The 19,972-nt window shown below is 48.0% G+C and overlaps 1 protein-coding gene across 3 annotated transcripts in view; it reads left to right on the top strand.

The window, feature by feature from the left end:
- TEX11 (testis expressed 11) overlaps positions 1-19,972 on the top strand; it is a 1,490,225-nt gene that overhangs the window by 94,458 nt on the left and 1,375,795 nt on the right. For all 3 annotated transcript variants that reach the window (XM_063937124.1, XM_063937125.1, XM_063937123.1), the window contains exon 2: positions 12,536-12,591. In XM_063937124.1, the coding sequence (XP_063793194.1) occupies positions 12,558-12,591 (34 nt within the window). In that variant the 5' untranslated portion in view covers positions 12,536-12,557. The remainder of the gene's footprint in view (positions 1-12,535; positions 12,592-19,972) is intronic.

The raw sequence follows: 19,972 nt of genomic DNA, 5'->3' as shown, positions 1-19,972 counted from the left end.
GTAAACTTGTCTCACAAGAGCCCTTATTTGATCTTTCATGGAGATAGGGCTGAACTAAGAACTCGTCAGCAATTTCTTCCAAAGGTGGTTTCCTCTTTCCATGTGAACCAACCTATTGTGGTGCCAGTGGCTACTGACACCTCAGCTGCTTCAAAGTCTCTGGATGTGGTCAGAGCTTTGAGAAATTATGTCACGAAAACAGCTCGGATAAAGAAAACAGAGGCTCTGTTTGTCCTGTATGATCCCAACAAGATTATCGTCAAGGAATCGTCAAGCTTCTAAGCAGACGATTACGTGCTGGATCAGATGTACGATTCAGTACGCTCATTCCACGGCAGGTTTGCCGGTACCAAATTCGGTGAATGCCCATTCTACAAGAAAGGTGGGCTGATCCTGGGCGGCTGCCAGGGGGGTCTCGGCATTACAGCTTTTCCGAGCAGCTAATTGGCCAGGGTCAAACACGTTTGCAAAGTTTTACAAGTTTGACACCTTGGCCGCTGAAGTTTGGTCAATCAATTCTGCAGGAACATCCTCACTCTCCCGCCCGTACTGGAGCTTTGGTATAACCCCATGGTACTGAAGTGGACCCCAGCATCCTCTAGGATGTATGAGAAAGCAGGATTTTAATAACTACTGGTAAATCCTTTTCTCCTAGTCCGTAGAGGATGCTGGGCACCCAGCCCAGTGCATACTTTACCTGCAGTAGTTATATTAATATAGTTTTACACAAGTGTTGTGTTAAAATTGTTTTCAGCACGTTGCTGCAATGGTCATGCTCGTTGGCATGTGTTATGTTGAATGCCATGTTGTGTGACATGGTTGAAGTGTGAGCTGGTATGAATCTCGCCACTAGCTTAAAAGTAAAAAATTTTCTCGAAATGTCCGTCTCCCTGGGCACAGTTCCTATACTGAGGTCTGGAGGAGGGGCATAGAGGGAGGAGCCAGTTCACACTCTGGAAAAAGTCTTAAAGTACCCATGGCTCATGCGGAACCGTCTATAGCCCATGGTACTGAAGTGGACCCCAGCATCCTCTACAGACTAGGAGAAAAGGATTTTCCAGTAGGTATTAAAATCCTGTTTTTGTGTCCATAAAAATATATAAGGAAGATGATGGGCATAAAAATGTATAAGGAAGATGATGGGCATGGTAGGGGTTGTGATGTGCCTACATTTTATGTCTCATCGCACCCCAACCCTTTGCCCGTCATCTTCTCCAAAATATATATTTTATGCCCATCATCTTCCTTTTATATTTCTCTGACGTCCTAAGTGGATGCTGGGACTCCGTAAGGACCATGGGGATTAGCGGCTCCGCAGGAGACTGGGCACAACTAAAGAAAGCTTTAGGACTACCTGGTGTGCACTGGCTCCTCCCACTAAGACCCTCCTCCAGACCTCAGTTAGATTCTTGTGCCCGGCTGAGCTGGATGCACACTAGGGGCTCTCCTGAGCTCCTAGAAAGAAAGTATATTTTAGGTTTTTTATTTTACAGTGAGATCTGCTGGCAACAGACTCACTGCAGCGAGGGACAAAGGGGAGAAGAAGCGATCCTACCTAACTGGTGGTAGCTTGGGCTTCTTAGGCTACTGGACACCATTAGCTCCAGAGGGATCGACCGCATGGAACCGGCCATTGATGTTCGGTCCCGGAGCCGCGCCGCCGGCCCCCTTACAGAGCCAGAAGCAAGAAGTGTTCCGGAAAATCGGCGGCAGAAGACTTCTGTCTTCACCAAGGTAGCGCACAGCACTGCAGCTGTGCGCCATTGCTCCTCATGCACACCTCACACTCCGGTCACTGATGGGTGCAGGGCGCTGGGGGGGGGGGGGGGCGCCCTAAGCAGCAATATAAACACCTTGCCTGGCAAAATCATCACAATATATAGCAGTGGCGTGCGGTGAGGTCAGTGGCTGGTGAGGCACTACAGCCATAATGTCCGCCGAATCTGCCGATGACCCCTACCGCCACCGAGCCAATGCCCGCTACTGCCCCTGAGTCGATGCCCGCTGCCACCGGCTTACAAACTCGGCGACCATAAACTGACCCATCCCTCCGCCACTAATTTGCATCTCACTCCGATGCCGCCAATGCCCGCTGCCTGCCTCTCATACTTGTGATATATTGTACATTTTTATAGAAAAAAAATGAGTGTTTGGTACTGGGAAGGGAGTGGGAGGAGGACATAAATGCAATTCTGTTGTCCAGGGCTTCCATTAACTTAATGGAGAAGGGTCTGAATGGGTTAAAAAATTAAAAAAAAAAAAAAAATGCGTGAGGTCCCCCCTCCTAAGTATAACCAGCCTCGGGCTCTTTGAGCCGGTCCTGGTTGTTTAAATACTGGGGAAAAATTGGACAGGGGTTCCCCGTATTTAGACAACCAGCACCGGGCTCTTAGTCCGGTCCTGGTTCCAAAAATACGGGGGACAAAAGATGTAGGGGTCCCCCGTATTTTTAAAACCAGCACCGGGCTCCACTAGCCAGGGACATAATGCCACAGCCGGGGGACACATTTACGTAGGTCCCTGCGGCCGTGGCATTACCCCCCCAACTAGTCACCCCTGGCCGGGGTTCCCTGGAGGAGTGGGGACCCCTTAAATCAAGGGGTCCCCCCCCCTCCAGGCACCCAAGGGCCAGGGGTGAAGCCCGAGGCTGTCCCCAGCACCCCTGGGCGGTGGGTGCCAGGCTGATAGTCATGAGTGTTAAAAAAAGAATATTGTTTTTTGTCGTGGAACTACAAGGCCCAGAAAGCCTCCCCCGCTTGCTGGTACTTGGAGAACCTCAAGTACCAGCATTCGGGGAAATAACGGGTTCGCTGGTACTTGTAGTTCTACAACAACAAAAATACCCAAATAAAAACACAACACACACCGTGAAAGTAAAATTTTATTATAACACACGTACACACTCACACATACTTACCTACATCCCACGCCGAGAATCACGTCCACTTGTCCAGTAGAATCCTATAGCGGACCTGTAAAAATGAGAGATTACTTACCTACATCCCACGCCGAGAATCACGTCCACTTGTCCAGTAGAATCCAACAGTGGGACCTGTAAAAGTGAATGAAAATAAGGAGTTACAGAGGGGGGGAAAGGAGAGAGAGAGAGAGAGAGAGAGAGAGGGAGAGAGAACACACATACCTGCTGCTGTTGTCTGCGAACGGACCAGCCGCCCGGAGAGAGCCGCACACAGTACAAGCAGTCAGCGGGAGGGGAGGATGGAGCCGCCGGACTCTGGCAGCTGTCAGGTGCCTGTGTGCGGGAGGGGGGGACGGGGCCAGCGGAGCATAACAGGGGAGAGCAGCAGTCACTGCAGACCCACCGCTGCTGCTGCTCCCCTCCCAACTTCTGCCTCCCGTCGCGTCTTGGTGATTGGACAGCGGATCCAGTGCTGGATCCGCAGTCCAATCACAGCTGCCCCGCTGACATGGGGGTGGTGTCCCTGTCAGCGAGGCACTTTTTTCAGTGCCGCTTTGCCATTGTATTTCAATGGGCTTTTACAGCCCGATGCTAGGCTCCGCCCCCCGCTCTCTCCCCGTTCCTATTCTGTATGGGAGGCACTGCTAACAGTGCCTCCCAAAGTAATTTCACCCCCCAAAAAATATGCCATTACATAAGGAAGATACTTATGACACAGAATATGTGTCATAAGTATCTTCTATGTATTCTTTTACTAATTAATCTATTCTTTTACTAATTAATCACAGGGGAGGCACTGCCTCCCCTGCCTCCCCTGACTGCACGTCCCTGATATATAGCCCCAGAGGCTATATATGTGATAAATACCCCTGCCAGAATCCATAAAAAAGCGGGAGAAAAGTCCGCTAAAAAGGGGCGGAGCTATCTCCCTCAGCACACTGGCGCCATTTTCTCTTCACAGTGCAGCTGGAAGACAGCTCCCCAGGCTCTCCCCTGTAGTTTTTAGGCTCAAAGGGTTAAAAAGAGGGGGGGCACTAAATTTAGGCGCAATATTGTTTATACAAGCAGCTATTGGGGGAAAAATCACTCAGTTATAGTGTTAATCCCTGCATTATATAGCGCTCTGGTGTGTGCTGGCATACTCTCTCTCTGTCTCCCCAAAGGACTTTGTGGGGTCCTGTCCTCAGTCAGAGCATTCCCTATGTGTGTACTGTGTGTCGGTACGGCTGTGTCGACATGTGGGATGAGGAAGGTTACGTGGAGGTGGAGCAGAGGCCGATAAATGGGATGTCGCCCCCTGTGGGGCCGACACCAGAGTGGATGGATAGGTGGAAGGTATTAACAGACAATGTCAACTCCTTACATAGAAGGCTGGATGACGTAAAACAGCTGTGGGACAGCCGGCTTCTCAGCCCGCGCCTGCCCAGGCGTCTCAAAGGCCATCAAGGGCTCAAAAAAGCGCCCGTTACCTCAGATGGCAGACACAGATGTCGACATGGAGTCTGACTCCAGTGTCGACGAGGTTGAGACATATACACAATCCACTAGGAACATCCGTTACATGATCTCGGCAATGAAAAATGTGTTACGCATTTCTGACATGAACCCAAGTACCACATAAAAGGGGTTTTATTTTTGGGGAGAAAAAGCAGCCAGTATTTTGTTCCCCCATCAGATGAATGAATGAAGTGTGTAAAGTAGCGTGGGTTCCCCCGATAAGAAACTGGTAATTTCTAAAAAGTTACTGCTGGCGTACCCTTTCCCGCCAGAGGATAGGTCACGTTGGGAGATATCCCTTAGGGTGGATAAGGCGCTCACACGTTTGTCAAAAAAGGTGGCACTGCCGTCTTAGGATACGGCCACCTTGAAGGAGCCTGCTGATAAAAAGCAGGAGGCTATCCTGAAGTCTGTATATACACACTCAGGTTATATACTGAGACCTGCAATTGCCTCAGCATAAATAGTGCTGCTGCAGCGTGGTCTGATACCCAGTCAGATAATATTAATACTCTAAGACAGGGATAATAGTTTGATAACATAGAGCATATTAAAGACGTCGTCTTAGATATAAAGGATGCACAGAGGGATATTTGCCGGCTGGCATCCAGAATTAATGCAATGTCCATTCTGCCAGGAGGGTATTAGAAACCCGGCAGTGGACAGGTGATGCTGCCTATAAAAGGCACATGGAGATTCTGCCTTATAAGGGTGAGGAATTGTTTGGGGATGGTCTCTGGGACCTCGTATCCACAGCAACAGCTGGGAAGAAAAATTTTTACCTCAGGTTTTCTCACAGCCTAAGAAAGCATTGTATTTTCAGGTACAGTCCTTTCGGCTTCAGAAAAGCAAGCGGGTCAAAGGCGCTTCCTTTCTGCACAGAGACAAGGGAAGAAGGAAAAAGCTGCACCAGCAGCCAGTTCCCAGGATCAAAAATCTTCCCCTGCTTCCTCTGAGTCCACCGCATGACGTTGGGGCTCCACAGGTGGAGACAGGTGCGGTAGGGGCGCGTCTCGGGAACTTCAGGGACCAGTGGGCTTGCCCACAGGTGGATCCCTAGGTTCTGCAAATAGTATCACAGGGATACAGGCTGGAGTTCGAGGCGACTCCCCCTCGCCGTTACCTCACATCAGCCTTGCCTGCTGCCCTCGGAGAAAGGTAGTACTGGCGGCAATTCACAAGCTGTACTTCCAGCAGGTGAAATCAAGGTACCCCTCCTTCAACAAGGCCGGGGTTACTATTCCAAAATGTTGTGGTACCGAAACCAGATGGTTTGGTGAGACCCATTCTAAAATTGAAAGCCTTGAACACTTATATACGAAGGTTCAAGTTCAAAATGGAATCGCTCAGGGCGATTATTGCAAGCCTGGAGAATTTCATGGTATCACTGGACATCAAGGATGCTTACCTGCATGTCCCTATTTACCCTCTTCACCAGGAGTACCTCAAAATTGTGGTACAGGATTGTCATTACCAATTCCAGACGTTGCCGTTGGTCTGTCCCCGGCACCGAGGTATTTACCAAGGTAATGGCCGAAATAATTATCCCGTACTTGGACGATCTCCTTATAAAGGCGAGGTCCAGGGAGCAGTTGTTCGGCGGAGTAGCACTATCTCGGGAAGTGCTACAACAGCACGGCTGGATTCTGAATATTCCAAAATCGCAGCTGGTTCCTGCGACGCGTCTACTGTTCCTGGGCATGGTTCTGGACACAGAACAGGATAAAAAGGGTTTCTCCCGGAGGAGAAGTCCAAGGAGTTGTCGTCTCTAGACAGAGACCTCCTAATACGTATACAGGTGTCGGTGCATCAATGCACGCGAGCCCTGGGAAGGATGGTAGCTTCTTGCGAAGAAATTCCATTCACCAGGTCCCATGCAAGGATTTTCCAGTGGGATCTGTTGGACAAGTGGTCCGGGTCGCATCTTCAGATGCATCGGCGGATAACCCTGTCTCCAAGGGCCAGGGTGTTGCTGTTGTGGTGGCTGCAGAGTGCTCATCTTCTAGGGGGCCGCAGATTCGGCATACAGGACTGGGTCCTGGTGACCACGGATGCCGGCCTTCGAGGCTGGGGGGCAGTCACACAGGGAAGAAACTTCCAAGGCTATGCCCTAAGTCAGGCTTGACCCCTGCTTCAACACCGGCCGGTGCTGATCCAGTCAGACAACATCACGGCGGTCGCTCATGTAAACCAACAGGGCGGCACAAGAAGCAGGATGGCGATGGCAGAAGCCACAAGGATTCTCCGATGGGCGGAAAATCATGTGTTAGCACTGTCAGCAGTGTTCATTCCCGGAGTGGACAACTGAGAAGAAGACTTTCTCAGAAGACACGACCTCCACCCGGGAGAGTGGGGACTTCATTCAGAAGTTTTCCAAATGATTGTACACCGTTGGGAAAGGCCACAGGTGGACATGATGGCGTCCCGCCTCAACAAAAAGCTACAAAGATATTGCGCCAGGTCAAGGGACCCTCAGGCGATAGCTGTGGACGCTCTGGTAACACCGTGGGTGTACCAGTCGGTGTGTGTGTTCCCTTCTCTGCCTCTCTTACCCAGGGTAATGAGAATAATAAGAAGGAGAGGAGTAAGAACTATACTCATTGTTCCGGGTTGGCCAAGAAGAGCTTGGTAACCAGAACTCCAAGAAATGATCTCAGAGAACCCATGGCCTCTGCCGCTCAGACAGGACCTGCTGCAGCAGGGGGCCTGTCTGTTCCAAGACGTACCGCGGCTGCGTTTGACGGCATGGCGGTTGAACGACGGATCCTGAAGGAAAAGGGCATTCCGGAGGAAGTTATCCCTACGCTATTTAAAGCTAGGAAAGAAGTGAACGCAAACCATTATCACCGCATATGGTGGAAATATGTTGCGTGCTGTGAGGCCAGGAAGGCCCCAAAGGAGAAATTTCAGCTAGGTCGATTTCTGCACTTCCTACAGTCAGAGGTGACTATGGGCCTAAAATTGGGTTCCATGAAGGTCCAGATCTCGGCTCTATCGATTTTCTTCCAAAATAGAACTGGCTTCACTGCCTGAAGTTCGGACTTTTGTTAAGGGAGTGCTGCATAGTCAGCCCCCGTTTGTGCCTCAAGTGGCACCGTGGGATCTCAACGTGGTGTTGGATTTCCTGAAGTCGCATTGGGTTGAGCCACTTAAATCCGTGGAGCTACAATACCTCACGTGGAAAGTGGTCATGCTGTGGGCCGTGGCGTCGGCCAGGCGTGTATCAGAATTGGCGGCTTTGTCATACAAAAGCCCTTATCTGTATTTTATATGGATAAGGCGGAATTGAGGACTCGTTCCCAATTCCTTCCTAAGGTGGTATCAGTTTTTCATGTGAACCAACCTATTGTGGTGCCTGCGGCTACTTGGGACTTGGAGGATTCCAAGTTACTGGACGTAGTCAGGGCCCTGAAAAGTATATGTTTCCAGGACGGCGGGAGTCAGGAAAACTGACTCGCTATTTATCCTGTATGCACCCAACAAGCTCGGTGCTCCTGCTTCTAAGCAGACTATTGCTCGCTGGATCTGTAGCACGATTCAACTTGCACATGCTGCGGCTGGACTGCCGCACCCTAAATCTGTAAAAGCCCATTCCACGAGGAAAGTGGGCTCTTCTTGGGCGGCTGCCCGAGGGGTCTCGGCTTTACAACTTTGCCGAGCTGTTACTTGGTCGGGTTCAAACATTTTTGCAAGAGTCTACAAGTTTGATACCCTGGCTGAGGAGGACCTAGAGTTTGCTCATTCGGTGCTGCAGAGTCATCCGCACTCTCCCGCCCGTTTGGGAGCTTTGGTATAATCCCCATGGTCCTTACGGAGTCCCAGCATCCACTTAGGACGTCAGAGAAAATAAGATTTTACTCACCGGTAAATCTATTTCTCGTAGTCCGTAGTGGATGCTGGGCGCCCATCCCAAGTGCGGATTGTCTGCAATACTTGTTTATAGTTATTGCCTAACTAAAGGGTTATTGTTGAGCCATCTGTTGAGAGGCTCAGTTATATTTCATACTGTTAACTGGGTATAGTATCAGGAGTTATACGGTGTGATTGGTGTGGCTGGTATGAGTCTTACCCGGGATTCAAAATCCTTCCTATTTGTGTCAGCTCTTCCGGGCACAGTATCCTAACTGAGGTCTAGAGGAGGGTCTTAGTGGGAGGAGCCAGTGCACACCAGGTAGTCCTAAAGCTTTCTTTAGTTGTGCCCTGTCTCCTTCGGAGCCGCTAATCCCCATGGTCCTTACGGAGTCCCAGCATCCACTACGGACTACGAGAAATAGATTTACCGGTGAGTAAAATCTTATTATTTATGGCATAAAAATATATGACAGATGATGGGCATAAATGTAATATTTAATTATAATAAAAACATGTAAGATGATGGGCAAGGGGGGAAGGGTGATGACACATATTACTTTAATTTTTATAGCCATCACTATTCATTTAACTTTACTTACTAAAAAATAGATTTGTTATGTTTATTACTGTATAGCTGGTATTACCTGTTGCTGGTGCACAGCAGCTTCATAGTTCCTTGCCCTGCCACTGACACCCAGGAAACTTGCTTGGAAGGAACCACAGCCAGCATTTTCTGTGTGTGTGTTCTTCATAGAACCGCCTGTCCCTGGCGCCCACTGCGATGATAATTCACAGCGGTATGCCTGAACAAGGGCCCGTTTTGGAGGCGAATATGGGGAGTGGCAGCAAAAATAGGTGTGTTGTGACCATTTTGGGGCATGTCTCAGACTACGACTGTGATCCTGTATGCAGCTGGCTTACTTCTTGTGGGCATAATGTGCATGCATAGGGCTACTAAGACGTTAAGTAATGGATTGATCTGCAACTGATAGTGTGGGGTAGATTTACTAAGGTCCCGATTTTGACCGAGATGCCGTTTTTTCATCAAAGTGTCATCTCGGTAATTTACTAAGCAATAATCACGGCAGTGATGAGGGCATTCGTAATTTTTTGGAAGTCCAACAAAAAAATTACGAATGAATACACCATCGGTCAAAACGCGGCTGTTTAACTATGAATCTTGGTAATTTACTAAGAAGTGCAAAGCAAAAAAAAAAAAAACACTGCCGTGAAAAATTACAACTCGTAAAAAAGTGCTAAAAAAAAACAGACCTGCTTTTTTAATCCGTGATTGTATAGGCATGCAGGGATCCATGAGATCCGTGCATGTATATCAGTGGGAAGGGGTGGGAAAGTGGTTATTTTCTTAAAAAAAATTGCGTGGGGTCCCCCCTCCTAAGCATAACCAGCCTCGGGCTCTTTGAGCCGATCCTGGTTGCAGAAATATGGGGAAAAAATTGACAGGGGTTCCCCCATATTTAAGCAACCAGCATCGGGCTCTGCGCCTGGTCCTGGTTCCAAAAATACGGGGGACAAAAAGAGTAGGGGTCCCCCGTATTTTTAAAACCAGCACCGGGCTCCACTAGCTGGACAGATAATGCCACAGCCAGGGGTCACTTTTATATAGTGCCCTGCGGCCGTGGCATCAAAAATCCAACTAGTCACCCCTGGCCGGGGTACCCTGTGGGAGTGGGGACCCCTTCAATCAAGGGGTCCCCCCCCAGCCACCCAAGGGCCAGGGGTGAAGCCCGAGGCTGTCCCCCCCCCATCCAATTGGCTGCGGATGGGGGGCTGATAGCCTTTTGTGAAAATGACAAGATATTGTTTTTAGTAGCAGTACTACAAGGCCCAGCAAGCCTCCCCCGCATGCTGGTACTTGGAGAACCACAAGTACCAGCATGCGGCGGAAAAACGGGCCCGCTGGTACCTGTAGTACTACTACTAAAAAAATACCCCAAAAAAGACAAGACACACACACCTTGAAAGTAAAGTTTTATTACATACATCCACACAAACATACATACATACTTACCTTATGTTCACACGAGGGTCGGTCCTCTTCTCCAGTAGAATCCAAGGGGTACCTGTTGAATAAATTCTACTCACCAGATCCAGGGTCCCAGGCTCCTCGGAGAATCCTTTTGTAATCCACGTACTTAATTAAAAAAGAAAAACGGACTCCCGAGCCACGCACTGAAAGGGGACCCATGTTTGCACATGGGCCCCCTTTCCCCGAATGCCAGAAACCCACTCTGACTGATGTCTAAGTGGGTTTCTTCAGCCAATCAGGGAGCGCCACGTTGTAGCACCCTCCTGATCGGCTGTGTGCTCCTGTACTGACTGACAGGCAGCACGCGGCAGTGTTACAATGTAGCGCCTATGCGCTCCATTGTAACCAATGGTGGGAACTTTCTGCTCAGCGGTGAGGTCACTTTCGGTCAACCGCAGGGCAGAAAGTTCCTACCATTGGTTACAATGGAGCGCATAGGCGCTACATTGTAACACTGCCGCGTGCTGCCTGTCAGTCAGTACAGGAGCACACAGCCGATCAGGAGGGTGCTACAACGTGGCGCTCCCTGATTGGCTGAAGAAACCCACTTAGACATCAGTCAGAGTGGGTTTCTGGCATTCGGGGAAAGGGGGCCCATGTGCAAACATGGGTCCCCTTTCAGTGCGTGGCTCGGGTGTCCGTTTTTTTTTTTTAATCAAGTACGTGGATTACAAAAGGATTCTCCGAGGAGCCTGGGACCCTGGATCTGGTGAGTAGAATTTATTCAACAGGTACCCCTTGGATTCTACTGGAGAAGAGGACCGACCCTCGTGTGAACATAAGGTAAGTATGTATGTATGTTTGTGTGGATGTATGTAATAAAACTTTACTTTCAAGGTGTGTGTGTGTCTTGTCTTTTTTTGGGTATTTTTTTAGTAGTACTACAGGTATCAGCGGGCCCGTTTTTCCGCCGCATGCTGGTACTTGTGGTTCTCCAAGTACCAGCATGCGGGGGAGGCTTGCTGGTCCTTGTAGTACTGCTACTAAAAACAATATCTTTTCATTTTCACAAAAGGCTATCAGCCCCCCATCCGCAGCCAATTGGATGGGGGGGACAGCCTCGGGCTTCACCCCTGGCCCTTGGGTGGCTGGGGGGGGGGACCCCATGATTGAAGGGGTCCCCACTCCCCCAGGGTACCCCGGCCAGGGGTGACTAGTTGGATATTTGATGCCACGGCCGCAGGGCACTATATAAAAGTGACCCCCGGCTGTGGCATTATCTGTCCAGCTAGTGGAGCCCGGTGCTGGTTTTAAAAATACGGGGGACCCCTACTCTTTTTGTCCCCCGTATTTTTGGAACCAGGACCAGGCGCAGAGCCCGATGCTGGTTGCTTAAATATGGGGGAACCCCTGTCAATTTTTTTCCCATATTTCTGCAACCAGGATCGGCTCAAAGAGCCTGAGGCTGGTTATGCTTAGGAGGGGGGACCACACGCAATTTGTTTTTAAGTTTTACAGTGTTTATTGAAAAAAATTAAAAAAAATGAACCCCAGCACGGATCACACAGATCCGGCCGAGATTCATTTTGAAAAAGTCGGCAGTGTTTTGCTAATCACTGCCGTAAAAAACTGAAAAAAAAAACGAATGACATCGACATCGGAAAACCCGAAAAGGCAAAATACGGCAGCTTAGTAAATTAGTCGTAATAAATTCAAAAAGTTGCAATTTTACACTGTCGATGTCATTCGTGATTGAACTTTGACCTTTTTCCGAAAATTACGATTCTTAGTAAATATACCCCTGTGTCTCTGTATGCAGCTGGTTGGACTCACAAAGCCGCCGCTGGGCATCTCAATGCAGATCCAGCCGCTGCAGCCTTTGTATACTTTATCACAGTCTGCATACATATTCACAGCTACAGCAGCCTTAGCGTACAGTAAGTCTCTGAGTCAGGCTCACTGCTGCTAAATCTATCCACATATTTTATATTAGGGTAAAACAAAAATCAAAACCACGCCACATAAATCAGGAACACAAATGAGACTCTTGGGGCTCATTATTTTATTTCATGTTCATCTTTGAGCTTGTGATTGTTAATCTGTGATTGGGACTCATGATAAAATGAGGCTGAAGTTGTTGTTTTTTTTCCATTATTTAAAATTTCATTTTCTACATCTTTTTAAATGTATTCTCTGTATAGTCTGCTTTTATAGTATTTTGCCCTCCAATCAAGCTAATAATTAACAATAAACCAAGTTCTATGTTCATTTATTAGGTTGATTCCAAGACAGACAACAATGCCGGAGACATCTTGCTTTGTGAAATTAACAGGTAATACAACAAACAGCACAGTAATACGTTAATAGCTACAGAGAAATGTAAGCCCATTGCTCTTCTGAAAAGACTAATACAAGCAGGTTTAATAGGTAACTAATCATAATTTTAAATATTGTTATACATCACCATTAACCAACCTTACATCCATTGAACACTGAAGGGTACATTTATCAAGCAGCAGGATTTTGCACAGAATTTAATCGTCTGTAAATCTACTTTGCTGTTGCACTCCATTCTGCCAGATTTATGGTTCATTCAGGGTGAAAACTGAAATTACAAGTGATATTGTGCATAACTCCTTAATTACATCCGATTAAACACAAACTGCATGCATCTTAGGGGAAATTACCATTATTAAAGTAAAAGTTTCCTCCCTTCACTAAAGCATAAGGGGTCAGCCATGATCAAATGCTCACTCTTTCATGTAAAGAACATATGCAGTATCAAGCACTTAGTTCACTTATACCACTTTTACACCAAAAACCCAGGTCTGAGCCAGGTTTCAAGACATGGTTCCAACCCAGGTCTGACCCTGTTTACACGGGTGGTCTTCTGTATGCCGACTGATGGGATCCCGGCGCACAGTATACTGGCGCCGGGATCCCGACAGCTGGCATACCGACACTTATTCTCCCTCATGGGGGTCCACGACCCCCCCTGGAAGGAGAATAAAATAGTGTGGCGCGCCACCGTGCCCGTAGCGTGGTGAGCGCAGCGAGCCCGCAAGGGGCTCATTTGCGCTCGCCACACTGTCGGTAAGCCGGCAGTCGGGCTCCTGGCACCGGTATGCTGGTCGCCGAGAGCCCGACCGCCGGCATATCGTAGTGAACCCATTTACACTGCTCCTTGAATCCAGGTTATTCCCAGGTCAGCCCAGTTTATATCCCTTTTAGACCACCTGAGGTGGGTCACACCCAGGAGCCTGACACGGGTGCCTCCCGGGTGCAATCTGCTTCAGGGCCCTCGCTGCCGCTGTTTCTAACCCGGCATATTGACCCTGTGAAGCGTCAGGGGTGATGCTTAGCGTTCACGTGATCTCCAAGCGCCGCCCATCCACACAGAGTGACCCGGCTTCCCATTTACACAGCACAGCGAGCCAGGTTGAACACGTGTTCAACCCTGCTCACTACCCAAGTTGGAATACTGGGTCACTCGACCCGGATTATTCCAACTGGGTCCTTTCAGGGCGTACAGCAACACGGGTTATGCATGCTCATGTTCAATAACCCATGTTCAAAGCTGGCGGTCTAAAAGGGCTATAACACTGAACCTGGGTCTACACTGTATGTCACTCACAGACACTCACTGGAGGCGGACCTCTGCATACACAGCTTTTAAGCATGACCTGGGTTGGATAACCTGGGTCGAGCTGTTTACACTGCACCGTTACCGGGGTCCAACCCTAGTAGTTACCAAGGTCAGATTCTCAGGTCACTTGACCTGGGTTAATTTTCAAGGACCCTTTTACACTAAGCTGTGATCCAGGTAGACTCTGTAATAACCCAGTGTTATGTGAACTACTCGGTATCTGGGTTATCAGGTGGGACCAGGTAACGCTCACGCAATTACCCCTTGCCCAGCAGTCTTTTAGCCTCCGGCGATGCTAGGCTTCTCCTATAGCAGCCGCCTTTCCAGGGTGAATTAGGTCCACTCCATACTCAGATGCCCGCAGGTTTTATGTATGGACAAGGTGACTATTGGAGGCTGGGCAAGAGTAAATGCAGACGTCACAGGACAACCTTGATAACCCTGCCCAATACTCAGACAGGAATAATAAACAAGTTGTACACAGGTGCAGCAATGCACAGGGTGATATTATAACAAACACTCAAAGAATATGACGTGTAACAATGGCAGCATGGTACAGTAAGGAATGCTAATGATATGTAAATGCAACAATGCACAGGATGATATGAGCAACTTAGCTAAATACAGTATACATGCAACAATGCACAGGATGATATAAATAATCAAATACAAGAGGTAACTCAAACTCTGAAAATAACCAATGCAAAATTCCAGGAATTAGCTTAAACTGTCTAATGTGGATTCTGAAGAGGCCCGGAATCTGGAACTGGAACAGAACCCCCTGAAGGGGAGCAGAGATCCACAGACACTGAGACCAGCTTCAGAGCAGGATTACACTGTGTGCAGTGATAGCAGACTAGGCAACTGAAACAGACAGCACTAACTGCACAGATTCTAGATTCCACCAAGGACAGGGACCGGACATAGGTACAAACAGGAAGCTTCAAGCTATAACCGGCCTCAGGGGAAGGGCAGGCTGGGTAATAAAGGAAGCAAGCCCCAATCAGGGTGACTGGATAGCCAGACACAAAGTAATGGCCTACTTATCTGACAGGTGAGACTGCACAGGGCATACATACAGGAGACAGGCTGCAGTAAACCAGACACAAGGTAATGGCCTAATCTGACAGGTGAGACTGCACAGGCCACACATACAGGAGACAGGCTGCAGTTACACAGACTCACCAAAGGTGGCCCGCAACAGTACCTCAAACAAGAACATAAGAAAACCTGGAATGCTAGCAGAAATACAACAGACTCACAACATTATTTATTTATTACCAGTTATTTATATAGCGCGCACATATTCCACAGCGCTTTACAGAGAATAATTTGCCCATTCACATCAGTCCCTGCCCCAGTGGAGCTTACAATCTATATTCCCTATTACATGTACACACAGACACATTCATACTAGTGTTAATTTTGTTGGGAGCCAATTAACCTACCAGTATATTTTTGGATTGTGGGAGGAAACCGGAGTACCCGGAGGAAACCCACGCAAATACGGGGAGAATATTCAAACTCCGCACAGTTAGGGCCATGGTGGGAATTGAACCCATGACCTCAGTGCCATGAGGCTATAATGCTAACCATTACACCATTCGTACTGCCCGTTAACATAAAAACAAACAGAATGCAAGCTGCTTTTGCAGCTTGTAACACCCGGTTTATTGTGGCAGTGTTAAGGGTGTATAAAAAGATCTGCTCACACTCATAAATGCATTTTTATCATCACATTTGGACTACTACAATGCCCTCTACCTGGTTCTCACTGCAAACTAATGCACCACTTGTAGCTGGAACAAAATGGAACAATTTAACATGTTAACTAACTCAAATCATTTCAGATAGTTAAGTTTAGATATCACTAACTTTAGCCACATCAAGCATCCTGAGATTTTTTCTCAAAATATGTGACAAAAATACAGTGCAAGGTTACTCTGGCTGCTGGCACTGGCATTTTATTTATAGCTGTGTGCGACTTAATTGCTTATCTGGGTTACGAAAGACAATTAAAATACAGAGTTCCAATAAGAATGACTGTGCCATGCCTTGTGGAACGTGTCGTTATGCTTCATCTTCCACTTCACACCAATACCTGTACACCTTTCTATGCAGTTACAATGCAAATAAGCAAAATTTAGGAAAAATTTAGGAAAAAATATTGGTCACTATCTGTGGTAGCGCATCTAAGTTGTGCCGAGTGCCTTATGCCATATGGTGCAAATACGTTAATTGATATAGGACACATGTAAACCATGCTCCCTAATTAATTTATGTAAAGAATTGTGGACCCCATACTTTGTTATGCATTTATTCCAGGAAAATGTCCTATGTCCCCTAAATACGTTTGTAGTTCGATGGTTTCATTGATCTCTTCCCCGCAATATTCTTTAGTTGATCAAACATAATGTATACAAAAATAATTGTGAAGATTTTTCCTGGGCAATCCCCCCTGTCCCACTACCACCATTACATCTGTCTACAGTTCATCTCTGTGTGGCTATCTAGTATGAATTCTAGTTTGGTACTAGTAGTGAATGCTTCTAAATTGCACTATACACATTTAGGACATACCTTCATAAAATATATACACAATGTTGCTAATTTCTAGTGATGTTGACCAATTTTACCTCTTCACAATCAAAATCACACGTTTGGTTCCCCCACTGAGATAATGACACACACACACACACACACACACACACACACACACACACACACACACACACACACACACACACACACACTCTATCTATATAATATATATATACACATAATTTATAATATGTATGTCCGGAGCCGGCCTTAGGCATAGGCAAACTAGGCAAATGCATTTGGTATGCTTCAGGTGCCTTTTGTTTATGAAAATGCATCTTATTTGCATTACTATGTGGCTAGGATACACAAGCAGCTTCTGCTGATTAAAATGATATGCGGCATGCCTATATTCTGTGTGTTACTGCGGCTGTATCTGCATACGAAATGCTACGTTGCAGTGTATTCCTGGAAATCACTGTAATGTAGCATTTCGTATGCAGATACAGCCACAGTCGCAGACAAAATATAAGCATGCTGCATATCATTTTAATCAGCAGAAGCTGCTTGTGTATCCTAGCCACATAGTAATGCAAATAAGATGCATTTTCATAAACAAAAGGCACCCGACATTTGCAGAGCTGCCAGCTGACTCATACCAGGCATCTCCTGCAGAACTAGCAGTGGTGCTAGGGGGCACCAGCCAAAATCTTGCCTAGGGCATCATATTGGTTAGGGCCGGCTCTGTGTATGTCATTATCTCAGTAGGGGCCCCAAAAATGTGGGATTTTGGATAAGGGATACTCAACCTGTATTAAAGGTTTTAAGTTTTAATCTGCCACCTCCACTCAGAAGAGCTGCATGAGGAATATCCCCTTCAGCATAGTCAAGCATTATGTAGTTTCAGTTTTAACCATGTTTTCTCTTACGTCCTAGAGGATGCTGGGGTCCACATTAGTACCATGGGGTATAGACGGGTCCACCAGGAGCCATTGGCACTTTAAGAGTTTGAGAGTGTGGGCTGGCTCCTCCCTCTATGCCCCTCCTTCCAGACTCAGGTTAGAAAATGTGCCCGGAGGAGTCGGTCACAGTTAGGGGAGCTCACCTGTGTTTTCCTGGTAAATGTTTTTTTTAGAGTTTATTATTTTACAGGGAGGCTGCTGGCAACAGCCTCCCTGCAGCGAGGGACTGAGGGGGGAGTAGTGTCCGCCCTGCGGGGCCTGAGCCACTGTCTCCGCTGACTGGACACTGAGCTCCAGAGGGATCTGATCGTTCTCTGCCACAGGGGACTGCTCGCCCCAGCAGCATGCCGCCACCCCCTTGCAGAGCTGAAGAATCAGTGGCGAGTGAGACACCGACCCCCCTAGCAAGCGGGGGTTTGGTGTGAAGATGGCGGCACAGGGTAGGAGCGCAGTATTAACTGCGCTCTGGGGATTGCTCAGCGGTACATGGTGCAGCGCTGTGAGGGGCGTCCTGAGCCAGCGCGACACTCTACACTGGTCCAGAAACCTGTCGGGGTCCCCGGATCTCAGCCAGCACTAATTCCTCCGGCCAGTATAATCCATGAAGAGCGGGAAGACAGCGCCATAAAGGGGGCGGAGCTTCTCAGAGCGGACCCAGCAGCGTTTCAGCGCCATTTTCCTGCCTACGCAGTGCTGAGAAGGAGAATCAGGTCCCTCCACAGCAACTCTAGTTATCTGTAAACGGTACCAGGGAGTTGTAGAAGAGAGGGAGGCTGCAATACGACTGTGTATCCTATTAAGGTGCACAGTCAGCGCTGATAAGTGGTCTCCCTTTGGCAAAAGCGCTGTGTGTGGGTTGGCTCCAATCTCTGTGTCTCTCTTGCCATTCTTGGAGGGGAAACTCTGTCTGCCCTCACCTGTGTGTGTGGAGTGTTTGGCGGTGCAGAGGATTTGTCCTCCCAGGATGATCCCATTCCATGTAATCAGGATAGCACTGGTTTAGCACAGATACCAGCAAGGGAGCCTGAGTGGTTTTCGTCTATCAAATCTTGGATTTCTCAGATTTCTGATAGGTTTGCAAGTAATGAATTGACAACCCAGGTATTACAGAGCTCTATGGCAGTATGACCGTTTTCTGGTACCTCAGGACGCTCCGCTATATACCCCCATAAGCGTGCGCTTGTGCATGTCACACAAGATGACACGGATACCGATTCTGACACCACAGACGGTGATAGGAATGTGTTGCGGGGGTCCGCATCTCTTGCATAGGGGGTGCAATTGATGATAGAGGCTATCAGGGACATGTTGAATATTAATGATACCACACCTGAACAGGTTGAGGAGGCCTTTTTCACTGAAAATAAAAAAGCCTCGCTAACCTTCCCTGCGTCAAAGGAATTGAATGCTATATTTGAGAAAGCATGGGAAAACCCTGAGAAAAAATTCCAGGTCCCTAAAAGGGTACAGGTGGCATTTCCTTTCCCTGAGGAGGATAGAAAAAAATGGGAAAACCCTCCGATTGTTGACACATCTGTGTCCAGACTCTCAAAGAAGGTGGTTTTGCCTGTTCCAGGATCTACCGCCTTAAAGGAGCCGCTGATCGAAAAATTGATAACACACTTAAATCAATGTACACTGCTTCAGGGGCCATATTACGTCCCACTATTGCTAGTGCGTGGATTGCAAAGGCTATAGTAAAGTGGTCGGCTACCTTACTTGAGGATATGGATACGATGGATAAGGATGATGTTGCATTATTTTTATGCAACATACATGATTCAGCAGGTTTTATGGTAGAATCCATGAAAGACCTGGGTTCCATGGCTGTGGGAATCTCTTCCATGTCTGTTTCAGCTTGTCGGGGACTGTGGCTGCGCCATTGGTCGGCCGACGCGGAATCCAGAAAAAGTGTGGAGTCCCTACCCTATATAGGTCAGGCTCTCTTTGGGGAAGCTCTAGACACGTGGATATCCACAGCTACAGCGGGTAAGTCTCCATTTCTTCCCTCAGCAGCACCTGATCCGAAGAAATCCTTCTCTTCATCTGCAACACAGTCCTTTCGGCCTACCAAGCCTAGAAAGGCCAGACCGTTCAATACCTTCTTTAGGGGAGGTCGAGTTAAGTCCAAGAAACCTGCCGCTGCAGGTTCCTAGGAACAAAAGCCTGCTTCATGTACGCCAAAGTCCTCCGCATGACGGTGGACCGCACGGCCTGGAGGTGGGGCCGGTGGGAGCGAGTGTCATGACTGTGGTTTTGTGAACCCGGTGTTAGTGAAGTCTGTGCGGGCGACTGGAGGATTATATGAATACTACCACTGACCTGGTTTGGGAGTGTTGTGAACTCGGGGTTTCTTCCGGTGACTGGGAAGAGGAACCGCAGCAGAGATGGCCGAATCTAGGTTCTCCTCATGCAGGATTAGGTCGGCAGACAGGAGGCACATGTGGACGCTGAAGGTCTCCTGAAAGACAGAACTGGAAAGGTGCTGATGAATCAGTGAAGATACCAGGTACAACTGTGCTAAAGTGCACTGTTGCTTGGAGACACTGAGATGCTTGGAGAAA

This window comes from Pseudophryne corroboree, chromosome 8 (genome assembly GCF_028390025.1).
Source record: "Pseudophryne corroboree isolate aPseCor3 chromosome 8, aPseCor3.hap2, whole genome shotgun sequence".
Classification (NCBI taxonomy): domain Eukaryota; kingdom Metazoa; phylum Chordata; class Amphibia; order Anura; family Myobatrachidae; genus Pseudophryne; species Pseudophryne corroboree.
This window is presented reverse-complemented; position numbering and strand designations above follow the sequence as displayed.